General features: G+C 38.4%; 1 protein-coding gene across 1 annotated transcript in view; it reads right to left on the bottom strand.

The window, feature by feature from the left end:
- Positions 1-2,087: 2,087 nt before the first annotated feature.
- LOC103518793 (protein timeless homolog) overlaps positions 2,088-15,498 on the bottom strand; it is a 37,343-nt gene continuing 23,932 nt past the window's right edge. Inside the window, exons 5-12 of the mRNA XM_008483879.3 lie at positions 11,933-12,050; positions 11,470-11,668; positions 10,930-11,170; positions 8,505-8,605; positions 7,768-7,873; positions 7,271-7,429; positions 4,743-5,035; positions 2,088-3,491 (exon numbers count right to left, since the gene is read on the bottom strand). Of these exons, the coding sequence (XP_008482101.2) occupies positions 2,406-3,491; positions 4,743-5,035; positions 7,271-7,429; positions 7,768-7,873; positions 8,505-8,605; positions 10,930-11,170; positions 11,470-11,668; positions 11,933-12,050 (2,303 nt within the window). The 3' untranslated portion in view covers positions 2,088-2,405. The remainder of the gene's footprint in view (positions 3,492-4,742; positions 5,036-7,270; positions 7,430-7,767; positions 7,874-8,504; positions 8,606-10,929; positions 11,171-11,469; positions 11,669-11,932; positions 12,051-15,498) is intronic.

Raw genomic sequence — 15,498 nt, 5'->3', positions numbered from 1 at the left:
ACCTAACCTAACCTAACCTAACCTAACCTAACCTAACCTAACCTAACCTAACCTAACTTAACCTAACCTAACCTAACCCAAACCTAACCTAACCCAAACCTAACCTAACCTAACCCAAACCTAACCTAACCTAACCCAAACCTAACCTAACCTAACCTAACCCAAACCTAACCTAACCTAACCCAAACCTAACCTAACCCAAACCTAACCTAACCTAACCTAACTTTTTTTTCTAAGAAAACCTAACCTAACCTAACCTAACCCAAACCTAACCTAACCCAAACCTAACCTAACCTAACCTAACTTTTTTTTCTAAGAAAAAAAAACGTTTTCCGGAAAACTCTTTTGAAAAATGGAAAATATCAATTTCCGGACAAATTGAGATTTTTCATTTTTCAGAAGAGTAACCTAACCTAACCCTTGATCGACTATTTTTCGAGATGGATTGAGATTAGGAAGATGTTGACCAAGAGGAGTACTGAGGTAATTAGTTGTCTGAAGAGAATCTTCTTCTATCCATGATAGGTATTCCTGCAAAAGTGATCTGTGACAACTATTTTTTTTTTTTTTTTTTTTTTTTTTCATCATCCATCATCCATCATCCATCATCCATCATCCATCATCCATCATCCATCATCCATCATCCATCATCCATCATCGAGGTCACACCATCAGTTATTGCCTCAGACAGTTCTCTAGAACTTCTGAGTGTGTAGATGTGTAATATATAAAAGATATGCTCCAGAAATGTACTTCTGAAGGTAAGGACATAAATTTGTACTTGCTCAATTACAGGAACTCTCCCGTGGCAGATTTACTGTGGTTTCCTTCCCAGTTATTGTTCTCTAGAAACCTCAGAAGTAAGTTACCAGTTCCTAGTAATCATCTGCTTCCTGCAGTAGTGGATCCTTCACAAGTGTCTACTGAAATGTCTAGACATCAAAATGATCAGGCAAGTTGGTACAACAAAACAAGTACAAAAAAGAGCACTGAGTTTCAGGTTGGAGATCAGGTGTTAGTGAGAAATATTAAGACAAAGGTCTGGGAGAGAGGGGAGGTAATTGAAAGATTGGGTTTTAGGTCATACAAGATTCGATTTGTAAATGGAAATATACTGAGGAGGAATGCTGTGTAATATATGAGACAGTTTAAGTGTGAAAGTCCTGTGACTGACGTGAATGATTATGTACTGAGTGAGGACGCGGCAAGTCATATTGATGATGATGAGGAGCTGCCGCTACTGAGTGATAAGGAAGACGAAGGTCCCCCAAGCAGTGATCCCACAAGCAGGCCTTTAATTAAGGCCTGCTTGTGGGTAGGCCTTTAATTAAGGCAACCCGATCGATGGGTCCCCCAAGCAGTGATCCCACAAGCAGGCCTTTAATTAAGGCCTGCTTGTGGGTAGGCCTTTAATTAAGGCAACCCGATCGATGGACTTACAACTAAAAAAAAGAGCATGTTTGGCCAGATGATTTTATGAAATAAAGTTCAGTTGCAATCTGGAAATCTGTGTCTTCGTTTTTTAAACAATCTACACGTCTTATGTAGGTACCTACCTATATCTAAAAAAAGAGGTGACACTAATACAAAACCCGTCAATCACTGTAAAGAATAAAATTAAAGAATGGTTGATTTTGAACCTTTTAAACGAAACAAAAGATTTACCTTTGGTTGATTTTGAACCTTTGAAACAGAACAATAGATTTATTCCCATGCATATTAATATGTATTGATATGCGTGGCAACTGTATTGGGGGATCGTAATGTTTTGAAAGATCGTAACGGGGGCCCCGTTCAACTTTGGGGCCCCAAATTTCAATCAGCGAACCTAACCTAACCTAACCTAACCTAACCTAACCTAACCTAACCTAACCTAACCAATCAGCGACGTGCCTTGATTTAATGAAGATGTGTACCAAATTTCATCAAAATCAGACCAGGCAATCGGGAGTTATAGCGGAACATACAAACAGACACAAACAAACATCTAAACCAAATGCAAAACGGTCGAATTAAAACATAGACCTCACTATCGTTCGGTCAATGAATGCTACATATGCACATGTATTGAATTAGAACAGAAGGAATACGTCTTACGTAATAAAAAGGACAGAGAACAGGTTTTATTTACAATTACTCAAAAGATTTAAAGTTAAAGAATGGTTGACCTTTTTTTTCTAACAATAAATTTACCAAGAATTGGGTTATCTTGACAGAATATTTTTCGTAGAAAGAATTGGACTCTGAAACGTGCAGAACATAAAATCCCCCTCAGTTCTGGACTTGCTCAATTCTGGATTCAAGGAACATATGTACCAAATTTCATCAAAATCGGACGAGACAATCGGGAGTCGGACCAGATAATATAGCGGAACATACATAAAGTTTTTCAACTATACCTACAGTTAATCATCTAGAATAACAACTTTGCGTCGTTTCGTTTTATTAACGAGCTCTTCACAATCTTCACCTGATGAATCTAGCACACAAGGACGTTTAGTATCAACTGCCTCTGGTTGCCAACTCAAGCTATTGGTTACATGACTGGAGTTCTCAATTTCTTCATTGTCAAGTATTCGAGTATCAGGTTGACCGGGTATGGAATAATTATCCTTCTCTTGTCCAATATCAGAACTAATAGTTTCTTTCAAACCAACGTCTTTCTCTTGTTGATTTGTCCCTTCTCCATTTGTATTCTTTTCGATTTGAGATAGTTCAGTCTTTGTACTTACATGATTATTCTCAACAGTTTCATCTCTTCCTTTCGAACAATTTGCAGTTGCATCAACATTACTTTCACTATCTGAAACGTTCATGGGATTTTGGGCAAGTTTAGAGGTTTTTGATTCATAACTGTTTTTAATTGTGCTCGGTTCAGAAGAATCAGAATTAAAAGAATGAATTGATTGTAATTTTTCATTCCTCATGATTACTTCATCAGAGTCACTATCAGAATCCAGAACAGTAGCTTTCCTTTTGCTAGTATTCTTCGTTCTTTTATTTAATTCATGCTTATCTTCATGGCCATTTTTATCGTCAGTGTCTGAATCGGAGTTCAAAATCATTCTCTTTTGGTTTTTCTTATTAGAGCTAGAATATATATCATCTTCATCCGTAGTCGTTTCATTATCACTACTCGAAGAATCAATGTTTACAGTTACACGTTTCCTTCTCGCTTTGGACTGATCTGCGAAAATTCCATAATGCTCATTTTCTTCTACATTAGTTTCACCTTCATCGCGATCCTTGGCTTGGTTTGTTCCACAGAAGTCATCATTATTAGATTCACAGGATTTGAAAATTTCATTCGAGTTCTTTAAAAAATTCTCTTTGTTTTCTACAGTTACATCCTTATCTTGGGATTGCAATAATTTTGAAGAGTCAGATGACGATTGTAAGGGATCTTTCTTATTTAATATTTTGGTTAGAAACTCGATTCGTGTCCTTAGAGCATTTGTATTCCAGACACCTGGAATTCTCCAGTAAATCTCCTGTAACAATGAGTAATAATGACAATAAGTTGCTGTTGTTGTTGAGATAATTGGGTGTTCATACAGTTGGGAATTTCAATGTAAATTCTACTTGTTTTTTTATACATATACAGGGTCCGCGAATCGGGTACCAATTTTGGATTTTTAAATTAGAACCCATATTTTTTATTGCATATTCGTTTTCTACGTTAAATTTGAAGTACTATAATCGACTACTCACTCGAATTTTTGCGATTCGCGGTTTTAGCGGAATTCGCGAAAAACGCGAATCACAAAAGTGCTTATAAAGTACAAGTGTGACCTACCAGATTTGAGTGTTTTTTGCTCCCAAATCTTATGGTCTCATTATTTTTTCGATTTGGTCCAATATTTCGCTGTTTGCGATTTGCGCGGTGTTCGCGAAATCCGCGAATCCTACATGTTTTCCAAAGGTACGTGTGTGATATATCTTATACCAATACCCTACTTAAACCAATACCAATGATGAAGAATTTTGGGAGGTACTCAAAATTTTGGAGGGCCCCTCAGGGGCGGTCCCAGAGGGACCAACTTTAAAATCTTAAATGAGGACCCCCTATTTTGAAGAGTCAGATGACAATTGTAAGGGATCTTTCTTATTTAATATTTTGGTTCGTATCATAGGTCTTAAAGAACGTAGTACTTTGGTACAAGTTTGAGCTCAATCCGACAACATGTAGTGGATGAATGGCAAAGACTTCGGTTTTCACTGTTTGAACACTGCAGGTCACACCATCAGTTATTGCCTCAGACAGTTCTCTAGAACTTCTGAGTGTGTAGATGTGTAATATATAAAAAAAACAAGGGCGGAGTTATGGCTTATTCAAATTTTCATTTTTCCATGTACCCTGCCAATAGGGGAAGCACCAAAAATGGAAAATTCCCATCGATTGGTGATTAGAGGGGGGCGGGGCAGCTGCCCCTAGCCCTTCTGGGGCCACCCCTGAGGGGCCCTTCAAAATTTTGAGTACCTCCCATTTTTTTTTTATCATAATCAAGGGTTGCATGCAAAATTTCAGCTTCCCAGGGTGAACAGTAAATAAATTAAAAGGGTGGCCTGGGACTTTATGAACAGACTGCATAGTGACAGTAAAATATACGGATTCAGCGACCTCAAAAATCCCGGAATCAAACAAAAATTGACTTGGACTTTGTTGGTCGTTTCAGTTTGTTGAGTGTGATTAAATTTAACCCTCCGGAATCACCAGGACTTGATAAAGTTAGTAAACCTACCATATTTTCCCGAGGACTCTTTAGTCCCAGAGAGCGCAACATGTTCACCACATCTTCATGTTCAATCCCTTGTTGTGTTTCTGGTATGATGGGTACGAGAGGTACATCCGTTTCATCATCATCAATGTCTGCAAGGGTTTCTTCCAGAGATTCTTTCACCCATTCAACAATCGCTTGTAAACCTGCATCCATTAGATTTCGGATGGTGGAGGATAAGCTAGCATTGGTGTAAAATGACTCGGTCTCCGAATCAGATGATGAAGAACTGGAGCTCCTACTACTGCTGCTGGCTCCTGAAACATTCAGTGTTCAACAACAAGTGAAAACTTGTTTTTTCACAAACAAACTAACTTTTATAATTTTTTTGTATTAGGTAGGTACATTTTTAAAATTGTTATTAGAGGTTTATGTCGCTATATGTATCCTCTGAGTCATAGTAATAAAATACAGTATCAGCAATAACTACATTGGGTGTCAACTGTTTCCAGTCTCTTATCAATAAATTGTACTGAACATATTCAAGATACCTAATTTACTTTGAGGACAAAATTCTAATCTTGGATTGTACTAAATTTTGTATCCTCCTGATTTCTAGGCAAGTAGCTGGACTACTGCATCACCTGTCCACCAGTATGTAGGAGGCACTTACTGACCAACCACCCTGTAGTCTCTACTACAAATAAGTGTATGAAATAGTACTAATAATATAAAGGTGAAATACTGCACCAATGTTAACCCTCTGGGTGCTATAACTTTGCTGTACTCTGAATAGTCTGAATAGATCTTCAGTTACCTACTTATATTTAGATCTCATTGAAAAATCAATGATATACCTACTTAAGTACTTACCTACTCACTTTTTTAGGTGTTACTTGTCTCTTTTTCTTTGGGTTGTCTAATTTCCTCTGCTGAAAACTTAACTTACTCAAGTTCAATTCAGTTTGCTACTTACCCTCTACCTATCTACTTCTGCTTTATCCACCCTCATGCCTACTTAAGTACTTACCTACTCACTTATTTAGGTGCTACTTGTCTCTTTTTCTTTGGGTTGTCTAATTTCCTCTGTTGAAAACTTTACTTACTCAAGTTCAATTCAGTTTGCTACTTACCCTCTACCTATCTACTTCTGCTTTATCCACCCCCATAAACTTAGCTGAGTGCTTACCTACACGTTACCCTTCAGTAGGACTAATTCTCTTGAAAGATCTATGATGTCAGTGAGTACTCATGTACATACCTCCAAAATCCTAGTTTTAAAACCATACCTAACTACTGACTGTCTACCAGATGACTAACTGAAGAGAAAGGCATTAGGTTTGAGATGTCAGATACTGAACCTTGGAACACTCGTGGGTTAATAAATATATTTCATTCTGCCAAGTCATTCAACTTTGGTCTGCGGATCCTTGGGTTAATATCTAGTGGATCCTTGGGTTAATACCTAGCGGATCCTTGGGTTAATACCTAGCGGATCCTTGGGTTAATATCTAGCGGATCCTTGGGTTAAGACCTAGCGGATCCTTGAGTTAATACCTAGCGGATCCTTGGGTTAATACCTAGCGGATCCTTGAGTTAATACCTAGCGGATCCTTGAGTTAATACCTAGCGGATCCTTGAGTTAATACCTAGCGGATCTTTGGGTTAATACCTAGCGGATCCTTGAGTTAATACCTAGCGGATCCTTGAGTTAATACCTAGCGGATCCTTGAGTTAATACCTAGCGGATCCTTGAGTTAATACCTAGCGGATCCTTGGGTTAATACCTAGCGGATCCTTGAGTTAATACCTAGCGGATCCTTGAGTTAATACCTAGCGGATCCTTGAGTTAATACCTAGCGGATCCTTGAGTTATTATACCAACAAAAATTTAATGATAGAACTTGGTGGAGAGGTTTTGTGAATAGTCGACCTGTTCCACCAAACAGAACGACTTAGGATATATTATGTATACCAACTGCTAAGGTCTTACGGGGGTTTCACCCTCTATTCTGCGACAAGCTAAATGTACCTGAAATATTATATAGGGTGTTTATAAAGTCTTTTTCCAGGGGTGGGTTTCTCGAGAATCGTTGCCAACGTAGAAAATCGGCCTTACCACCCATCAAGATCAACACCCCTTTGGGGTCATGAAACTATGGAAAAGCACATCTATCAATCACGAGAAAAAAATGAGCCATCAATCATCAAAATCGGTGTAGTGTAGTAGTTTTGGCTGTAGAGCGGTCAAAGTTATAAAAAATCTGACGTTTTCCAAATCACGTATCTCCGGCTTAACTTCAAAGATGTTGATTATTATTTCAATCTGGTATACTTTCGTGACCCATTACGAACATTCAATCCGTTTTCTTCCATCAGATGTAGTTTTTCCTCTACAACTACATGAACACGACTGTCAAATTTTGACTTGGCGGGGCAGGGCGCTACCGAGGCCTAATTCAGGTTATAGCCAAGTCATAGCACTACTACAGCGCTGATTAAATTGGTATCTGTAACCTACCTCTGTAATCGACTGTAATACTGTAACTTACGGATGAGATTAAATTCACTGGACTTGTCATCTGGTTTACGTGTTCTCTTCTTGTACATTTGAGACTTGTGAGAAATGATTCCCAATTCTAAAAGCTTGTTCAGGATGCTATTTTTGGATCTCTTGTGTTGCATACGATCCCTCAAGGCGGTCATAGGATCTAAAACAGGACGAATAACATACATCATATACATACATATTATGTAGCTAAAGAGAATAATCCACAGATCAATTCAAGGTGTAAGTACCCCAATGATAGCGAAATATGAAATCAATGCGGAATAAGGGTATTTAGGCCCTTTTTGTTTATTTGTTTTCAATGTTCATTATATGTATTGTGATCTGTTCATAATAAAGAGTCCCTCCTAAATTTTCACTAATGATAGAGGCTTCAAAGTTCTCATGCTTACAGGATGTTCCTTTAACCTCGTATGCACGATATGCTTGTGAAAATAATTACGCTCATCACTTAGGTAAACAGTCAGTTTTATTTCTTACCATGAAAGTCTTTGATCTGTTGATATAAGGTTTTAAGCTGATCTTCTTCATCTGAGCTCCAATTAGTAGGGGGTCTCAAACGGTCTGCAGGAGCACTTCTCAAGTCCTGAGAAAAACCCTTTTAAGTTAATACAAACACATCCATTGTTAAAATAAATAATCTCTCTGTTCATAATATTGAGTCTGTATCGGCTACCAAAATATTATTCCTGCTATTACTCTAATGTCAATGATTAATAATAAATAGACATTCAATACTAATAAATATACTTATAGTGTACACAAACAATTCTCCTCGTACACAAACTTTAGCTATTTTGTTAAAGTTTTAGACGAGGAGGATTCAACTCAAAGTTTACTGATATTAATTAAGCTCGAGATGGAATTCTACTTCCTTGTTTAGCTGATCTGAAAACAAGGAAATTGGAACGACATCGAGAGGGAGCAGAGATACAATGATCGACTTCGTACATCGACCCGTCCCATGATGGAACGATTATGGATTCATCGAGAGGGAGCAGAGATACAATGATCGACTTCGTACATCGACCCGTCCCATGATGGAACGATTATGGATTGATTGATTGATTGATGGAATTCTAAGGAATAAAATAAAAAAAATTCCATTCTATCCTATAGTTTCCTTTTCACACAATTTTGTCCAAGAGATATACCTTAGTTTTGCCCTAGGCCTAACGTGCATAGTGTGTAAATTACACAATTTTTATAATACACACCTTTGTGCTCGTGATGAGATAAAGTTCTTTCAATTTCTTAATTACAGATTTTCGAGTTCTTTCCTTGTTAATAAGGTTGTCTAGAATCCAGTCAACTTTCTCTGTGAAACAATAATGAACGAATGAAACAGCAATTATTAAACAAAGTACAGAGTCAGAGAGATCCAAGTATACATACCTATCTATACCTATGCATGTATAGCTACGCATGGGTGTCTGGTCTGGGAGGGGGCAGCCGAGGTTTCAAGGCTGGGGGTACCTACTTACCCCCGCGGTTTGACAAAAATAAATCAAACGTAAACTGCGCCGGACATTATTTTCCCCAAAATAATGTCCCACGTCTCGCCTCTTTGAAATCACCCTGGCTTTTAAGCCCCCCATTTGCACCAGAAATAAATTGCGCCGCAGGGGAATTTTTTCAGGATCAAGTCACTTAATTTCATTCAACTCTTTTTCTCTGATATAGGAGCTTGAGCCCCTAAGATGTAAGTCCCTATTCATTACAAATAAACTGCGCAGCAGGCTTTTTTTATGTTGGTCTACAACCTTTCAAAACGCAGTATGATCGCGGATCCTTGGATAAATACCTAGCGGATCCTTGGGTTAATACCTAGCGGATCCTTGGGTTAATATCTAGTGGATCCTTGGGTTAATACCTAGCGGATCCTTGGGTTAATATCTAGTGGATCCTTGGGTTAATACCTAGCGGATCCTTGGGTTAATATCTAGTGGATCCTTGGGTTAATACCTAGCGGATCCTTGGGTTAATATCTAGTGGATCCTTGGGTTAATACCTAGCGGATCCTTGGGTTAATATCTAGTGGATCCTTGGGTTAATACCTAGCGGATCCTTGGGTTAATATCTAGTGGATCCTTGGGTTAATACCTAGCGGATCCTTGAGTTAATACCTAGCGGATCCTTGGGTTAATACCTAGCGGATCCTTGGGTTAATATCTAGTGGATCCTTGGGTTAATACCTAGCGGATCCTTGGGTTAATATCTAGTGGATCCTTGGGTTAATACCTAGCGGATCCTTGGGTTAATATCTAGTGGATCCTTGGGTTAATACCTAGCGGATCCTTGGGTTAATATCTAGTGGATCCTTGGGTTAATACCTAGCGGATCCTTGGGTTAATATCTAGTGGATCCTTGGGTTAATACCTAGCGGATCCTTGGGTTAATATCTAGTGGATCCTTGGGTTAATACCTAGCGGATCCTTGGGTTAATATCTAGTGGATCCTTGGGTTAATACCTAGCGGATCCTTGAGTTAATACCTAGCGGATCCTTGGGTTAATACCTAGCGGATCCTTGGGTTAATATCTAGTGGATCCTTGGGTTAATACCTAGCGGATCCTTGGGTTAATATCTAGTGGATCCTTGGGTTAATACCTAGCGGATCCTTGGGTTAATATCTAGTGGATCCTTGGGTTAATACCTAGCGGATCCTTGGGTTAATATCTAGTGGATCCTTGGGTTAATACCTAGCGGATCCTTGGGTTAATATCTAGTGGATCCTTGGGTTAATACCTAGCGGATCCTTGGGTTAATATCTAGTGGATCCTTGGGTTAATACCTAGCGGATCCTTGGGTTAATATCTAGTGGATCCTTGGGTTAATACCTAGCGGATCCTTGGGTTAATATCTAGTGGATCCTTGGGTTAATACCTAGCGGATCCTTGGGTTAATACCTAGCGGATCCTTGGGTTAATATCTAGTGGATCCTTGGGTTAATACCTAGCGGATCCTTGGGTTAATATCTAGTGGATCCTTGGGTTAATACCTAGCGGATCCTTGGGTTAATATCTAGTGGATCCTTGGGTTAATACCTAGCGGATCCTTGGGTTAATATCTAGTGGATCCTTGGGTTAATACCTAGCGGATCCTTGGGTTAATATCTAGTGGATCCTTGGGTTAATACCTAGCGGATCCTTGAGTTAATACCTAGCGGATCTTTGGGTTAATACCTAGCGGATCTTTGGGTTAATACCTAGCGGATCTTGGGTTAATACCTAGCGGATCCTTGAGTTAATACCTAGCAGATCCTTGAGTTAATACCTAGCGGATCCTTGAGTTAATACCTAGCGGATCCTTGAGTTAATACCTAGCGGATCCTTGGGTTAATACCTAGCGGATCCTTGGGTTAATACCTAGCGGATCCTTGGGTTAATACCTAGCGGATCCTTGAATTAATACCTAGCGGATCCTTGAGTTAATACCTAGCGGATCCTTGGGTTAATACCTAGCGGATCCTTGGGTTAATACCTAGCGGATCCTTGAGTTAATACCTAGCGGATCCTTGAGTTAATACCTAGCGGATCCTTGAGTTAATACCTAGCGGATCCTTGAGTTAATACCTAGTGGATTCTTGGGTTAGTCTACATATAAATAATTGTAAGTTGGGCCTGAACTTGGTTCTAGTTACCTTGGTCAGGTTTATTAATCTCATACTCCATGAACAATCTTTTCAGTTCTTCCTCCTCGTGTTCTTGCCAAGTGCCTCGCATTGCACCCGCACCTCCCTTAGGTTGACTGTCATAGCCTTCTTCTATTTCATACGCATCCTTGACACTTTTCCAGAATAAAACTTCCATGAACACATGTCGGTTCTTCATTGAAGTGGACACGAACTTACGCACGATGAACTTTGCAAATGTCGTGAGTTCCTAAGTGAGGTAAAAACAACTTTCAATAACGTAAATAAACATGATAAATTTAATGTGGCCTATTATAAAAATTACAAGTTATTTCCGATGGCCTCGGGTGAAAATTAAATTTTTGGGTCTGGATTTCAATATGAACGACTAGTGGGACCTACATCATATTTGAAACACAAATCAAGGACCAATCAGAATCCAAAAATTCCTAGCCATTCAAAAGATAAAGGTGTAGGTACTGCACAGGACTTCTATGACATAATGTAGGTGTAGGTGGATAGATAAGCTACTCAAATTCAATAACTTACCTTTAATCTAGGCTCTTCTTTCTGGAGCAGCTTTTGAAACGTTACAAATATAGATGCTTGAAATAGAAAAGCGGGCATTTTACAATCCACTGCGATTCGGTGCATCATTTTCACAAGGCAATGATTGGTATAATCCGAATTAAGATCGTATTGATCCAATAGATGAGATAATGCCTTGGTAACATTCTGATGTAAAAACCTAGAACACGATACACATTGAATATAATGACAGGGGAATGATTGATATAATCCGAAATAAGATCATATTGACCCAATAGATGAGATAATGCCTTGGTAACATTCTGATGTAAAAACCTAGAAGACGAACACATTGAATATAATGATAGGGCAATGAAGGATATAATCCGAATTAAGATCATATTGACCCAATAGATGAAAAAACTAATTCAGAATAAAACTTGGAACTCACTTTCAATTAATTTTTAGGTTGTGTTTAACTTACTTCTTCATGAAATCAATAAACTGGAAGCTTTGCTCCACGTTGACACTTTCAAAGGTTCTCTCTTGTTCCTCTTCCTCCTCCTTCTCGTCTTCCTCTTCTACTTCCAATTGCTCTTGTACTAGAACAATAAACAACAATATGGTGAATGTAGACAGCACATCGTGTTCTCTTAGCACCTTTTTTCGTTTTGGCTAATGGGGGTGTAGAATAGAACGGAATAGAATAGAATATACCACCACCATCACCACCACCGCCACCATCCTTAACCTAAATCGGATAGTGTTCAAAGTAGCACCATTCGATTTGGCGTGAGAAATCACATAGGAATGACTTTTTGACACCTCAAATATCTTTAACAGAAACCGTTGAAGGTCTTTTCAAAAACAGTATTTTTTCTTGAATTCGCCGAGTCTCGAACCCGTAACTCCTTAACTGTAAGTCGGACAGTCTTGAAAGTTGCACCAATCGATTCCTCGTCAAAATTTCCATGAGAGAGAATGCTTAGTGGACTCGAAAAATGTATTGGGGGCTTTAAAAAAAAATAAATGTCTTTCTTTGTGTTACTATATCTATATCACAACTTTGGTGCTCACTGCAGCATTGTAGGATTTTTCCAAATACATATATATCGCAATAATCCAGCTCCCAATTACCTACCATTTATGGCACCGGTCGCTATGCGCATTTGTACGTCATACTACTCATTTTCCTCACGAGGCTGAGTGGGCCCCGTAACGGCCAGTCACGGAATCAATCATTTGCATGATACAAATTTCTTGGATTTTCCTCACGAGGCTGAGTGGGCCCCGCAACAGCCAGTCACGGAATCAATCATTTGCATGATACAAATTTCTTGATTCTCAATAATCCTAACAACCAATGTTTACCTACCATGCTGGCACCGGTCGCTATGCGCATTTACATGTCATAGCTACTATTTCCTCACGAGGCTGAGTGGGCCCCGCAACAGCCAGTCACGGTATCAATCATTTGCATGATACAAATTTCTTGACCCTCGAGGTTACCTACCATGCTGGCACCGGTCGCTATGCGCATTTATATGTCATAGCTACTCATTTTCCTCACGAGGCTGAGTGTGGGCCATTGTTCATACAACATTTGGACTGGCACCGGTCGCTATGCGCATTTACATGTCATAGCTACTCATTTTCCTCACGAGGCTGAGTGGGCCCCACGCAATAGCCAGTCACGGAATCAATCCTTTGCAGATACAAATTTCTTGACCCCGCCGGGAATCGAACCCGGGTCTCCCGCGTGCAAGGCGAGTGCAGTGACCACTACGCCAACTTGACCCCGCCGGGAATCGAACCCGGGTCTCCCGCGTGCAAGGCGAGCGCAGTGACCACTACGCCATGGGAGCTGACATTGGGGGCTTTTATGGGGCAAAAAACTGATTTTTACGGGTTAATTTCCTATGGGGCACTTTGAGGTTGAACACCCTGTATACATAATTAGATAATTAATTAATTACATAGGTACCAGTAAGTAGTGAGAAAATCGCACAACTGGCTTTTATGTAGGTAACAATAATAATAAGTTTATTCTTTCATTCTTTACATATTCTTCATCATCCCTGTAATCACTTCTGTACTTTTAGGGACCATAACTTCTTCTAATTATGTAGTCTTGATTTTCATTTTTTCATTTCATATTTCATTGTTGTTTTCGAGATAGTGGTTTTGTATTTTTTCATTTCGTTCTTATTGTATATCCTTTAACATAATTATGTACAAAACACAAACATTGCTTGCTTTATGAAAACAATGTGAAGGTTTAATTTTTCTACATTCATTATGAAAATTCTCAGATATTTTTACTTATAAGTTGCGCAACATAACCCTAATATCAGCCACATCACATAAGTATTACACATACTCGTACCTTATATGTACATCATAAACCTAGTTTTTAACAACCATCCAAAGAACACTGTTGCCAGACAACTTTCATTGCAAACGTGGGAAATGTGTTATCAGAAAGAAACAGACTTGGTCTTGGAGAAAATACATTATAAACTAAACGATAGAGAGACAACGTGGGAAATGTGTTATCAGAAAGAAACAGACTTGGTCTTGGAGAAAATACATTATAAACTAAACGATAGAGAGAACGTGGGAAATGTGTTATCAGAAAGAAACAGACTTGGTCTTGGAGAAAATACATTATAAACTAAACGATAGAGAGACAGAGAGAGAGCGCATGAAATCAAAAGTTACAAGATAGAGAAAATAAATAAGAAAGAGAGAGAACATGAAGACATGAAATCAGAAGTTACAAAATAGGGAAATTAAATGAGCGAGAGATGAATTAATGAGAAAGTGAACCGTGGAAAGATAAGTAAGACAAGGAATATGACTTCTCATGAAAGAGTTAAATGTATCTAACCATTTATTTCTCTATTAAATTACTCATTTAAATTAAAGTAGGCAAGACCTTTCTCAATATAGAAGTGAGACATGCTGAGTACATCCTGTATACAAAAGAAAACGTTTACACTAAAGCACGCATGAGCTTTCTAAATAGAAATGAGACATGCTGAGTACATCCTGTATACAAAAGAAAACGTTTACACTAAAGCACGCATGAGCTTTCTAAATAGAAAAGAGGGGGAAAGTGATGCTGTATCAGGGAAGAGGAAAATCTACAAAAAAATGAAAATGCATCGATCGATATAGTTCACATTTTCCCTCTTGTTAAGCAATCAGTACGAATTGTAAGGGATGCTGAAAAGCATCTCCCGGTCAAAAAACAGACGCCATTTTTGTATCTTCGGATTTTAGCAATCAGTACGAATTGTAAGGGATGCTGAAAAGCATCTCCCGGTCAAAAAACAGACGCCATTTTTGTATCTTCGGATTTTTTTTTTACAAAACAATAATGTGTAGATTAAACAATAAACACTACTGAAAGTGGTGCTAGCTACTTTATGAAAGGGTATGAATATTATTTTTATCCGACAGGAAGAAGTACTACTTGCAAATTTCAGTTTAGTTTTAAATAGTTCATAGTTGAGTGAGCATTTTTACCGTGTCAATAATATTTATACAGAAATACATACATAAAACTAATCGGTAGGTACAGAATAATTGGTACATATACCTAATTACCTACAATCATTAATCATTATACTATTATTTATTAATATTATCATCATTAAAGCCATATTTTCAAGTAATTAAACAGATAGGTATGTACTATGTATGTTGGATTACATTTCATATCATGTCCATTATGTAGTATGTCTCTTATCAGATTGAGAGTCAACTTAGAATCCGAACATAGTTTAGTGTGCTGGGACCTTATCAGACCTGCAAGTATCGATGTAGAATCTAGATCATTAATTATTAATATTATTATTTAGATTTGTTAAATAGCGGATCCTTGGGTTAATACCTAGCGGATCCTTGAGTTAATACCTAGCGGATCCTTGAGTTAATACCTAGCGGATCTTTGGGTTGATACCTAGCGGATCCTTGAGTTAATACCTAGCGGATCCTTGAGTTAATACCTAGCGGATCCTTGGGTTAATACCTAGCGGATCCTTG

The sequence above is a fragment of the Diaphorina citri genome, unplaced genomic scaffold (genome assembly GCF_000475195.1).
Source record: "Diaphorina citri unplaced genomic scaffold, Diaci psyllid genome assembly version 1.1 scaffold2359, whole genome shotgun sequence".
NCBI classification, from domain to species: domain Eukaryota; kingdom Metazoa; phylum Arthropoda; class Insecta; order Hemiptera; family Psyllidae; genus Diaphorina; species Diaphorina citri.
Note: the sequence above shows the minus strand (reverse complement) of the source record. Positions and strands in the feature narration are given on the sequence as shown.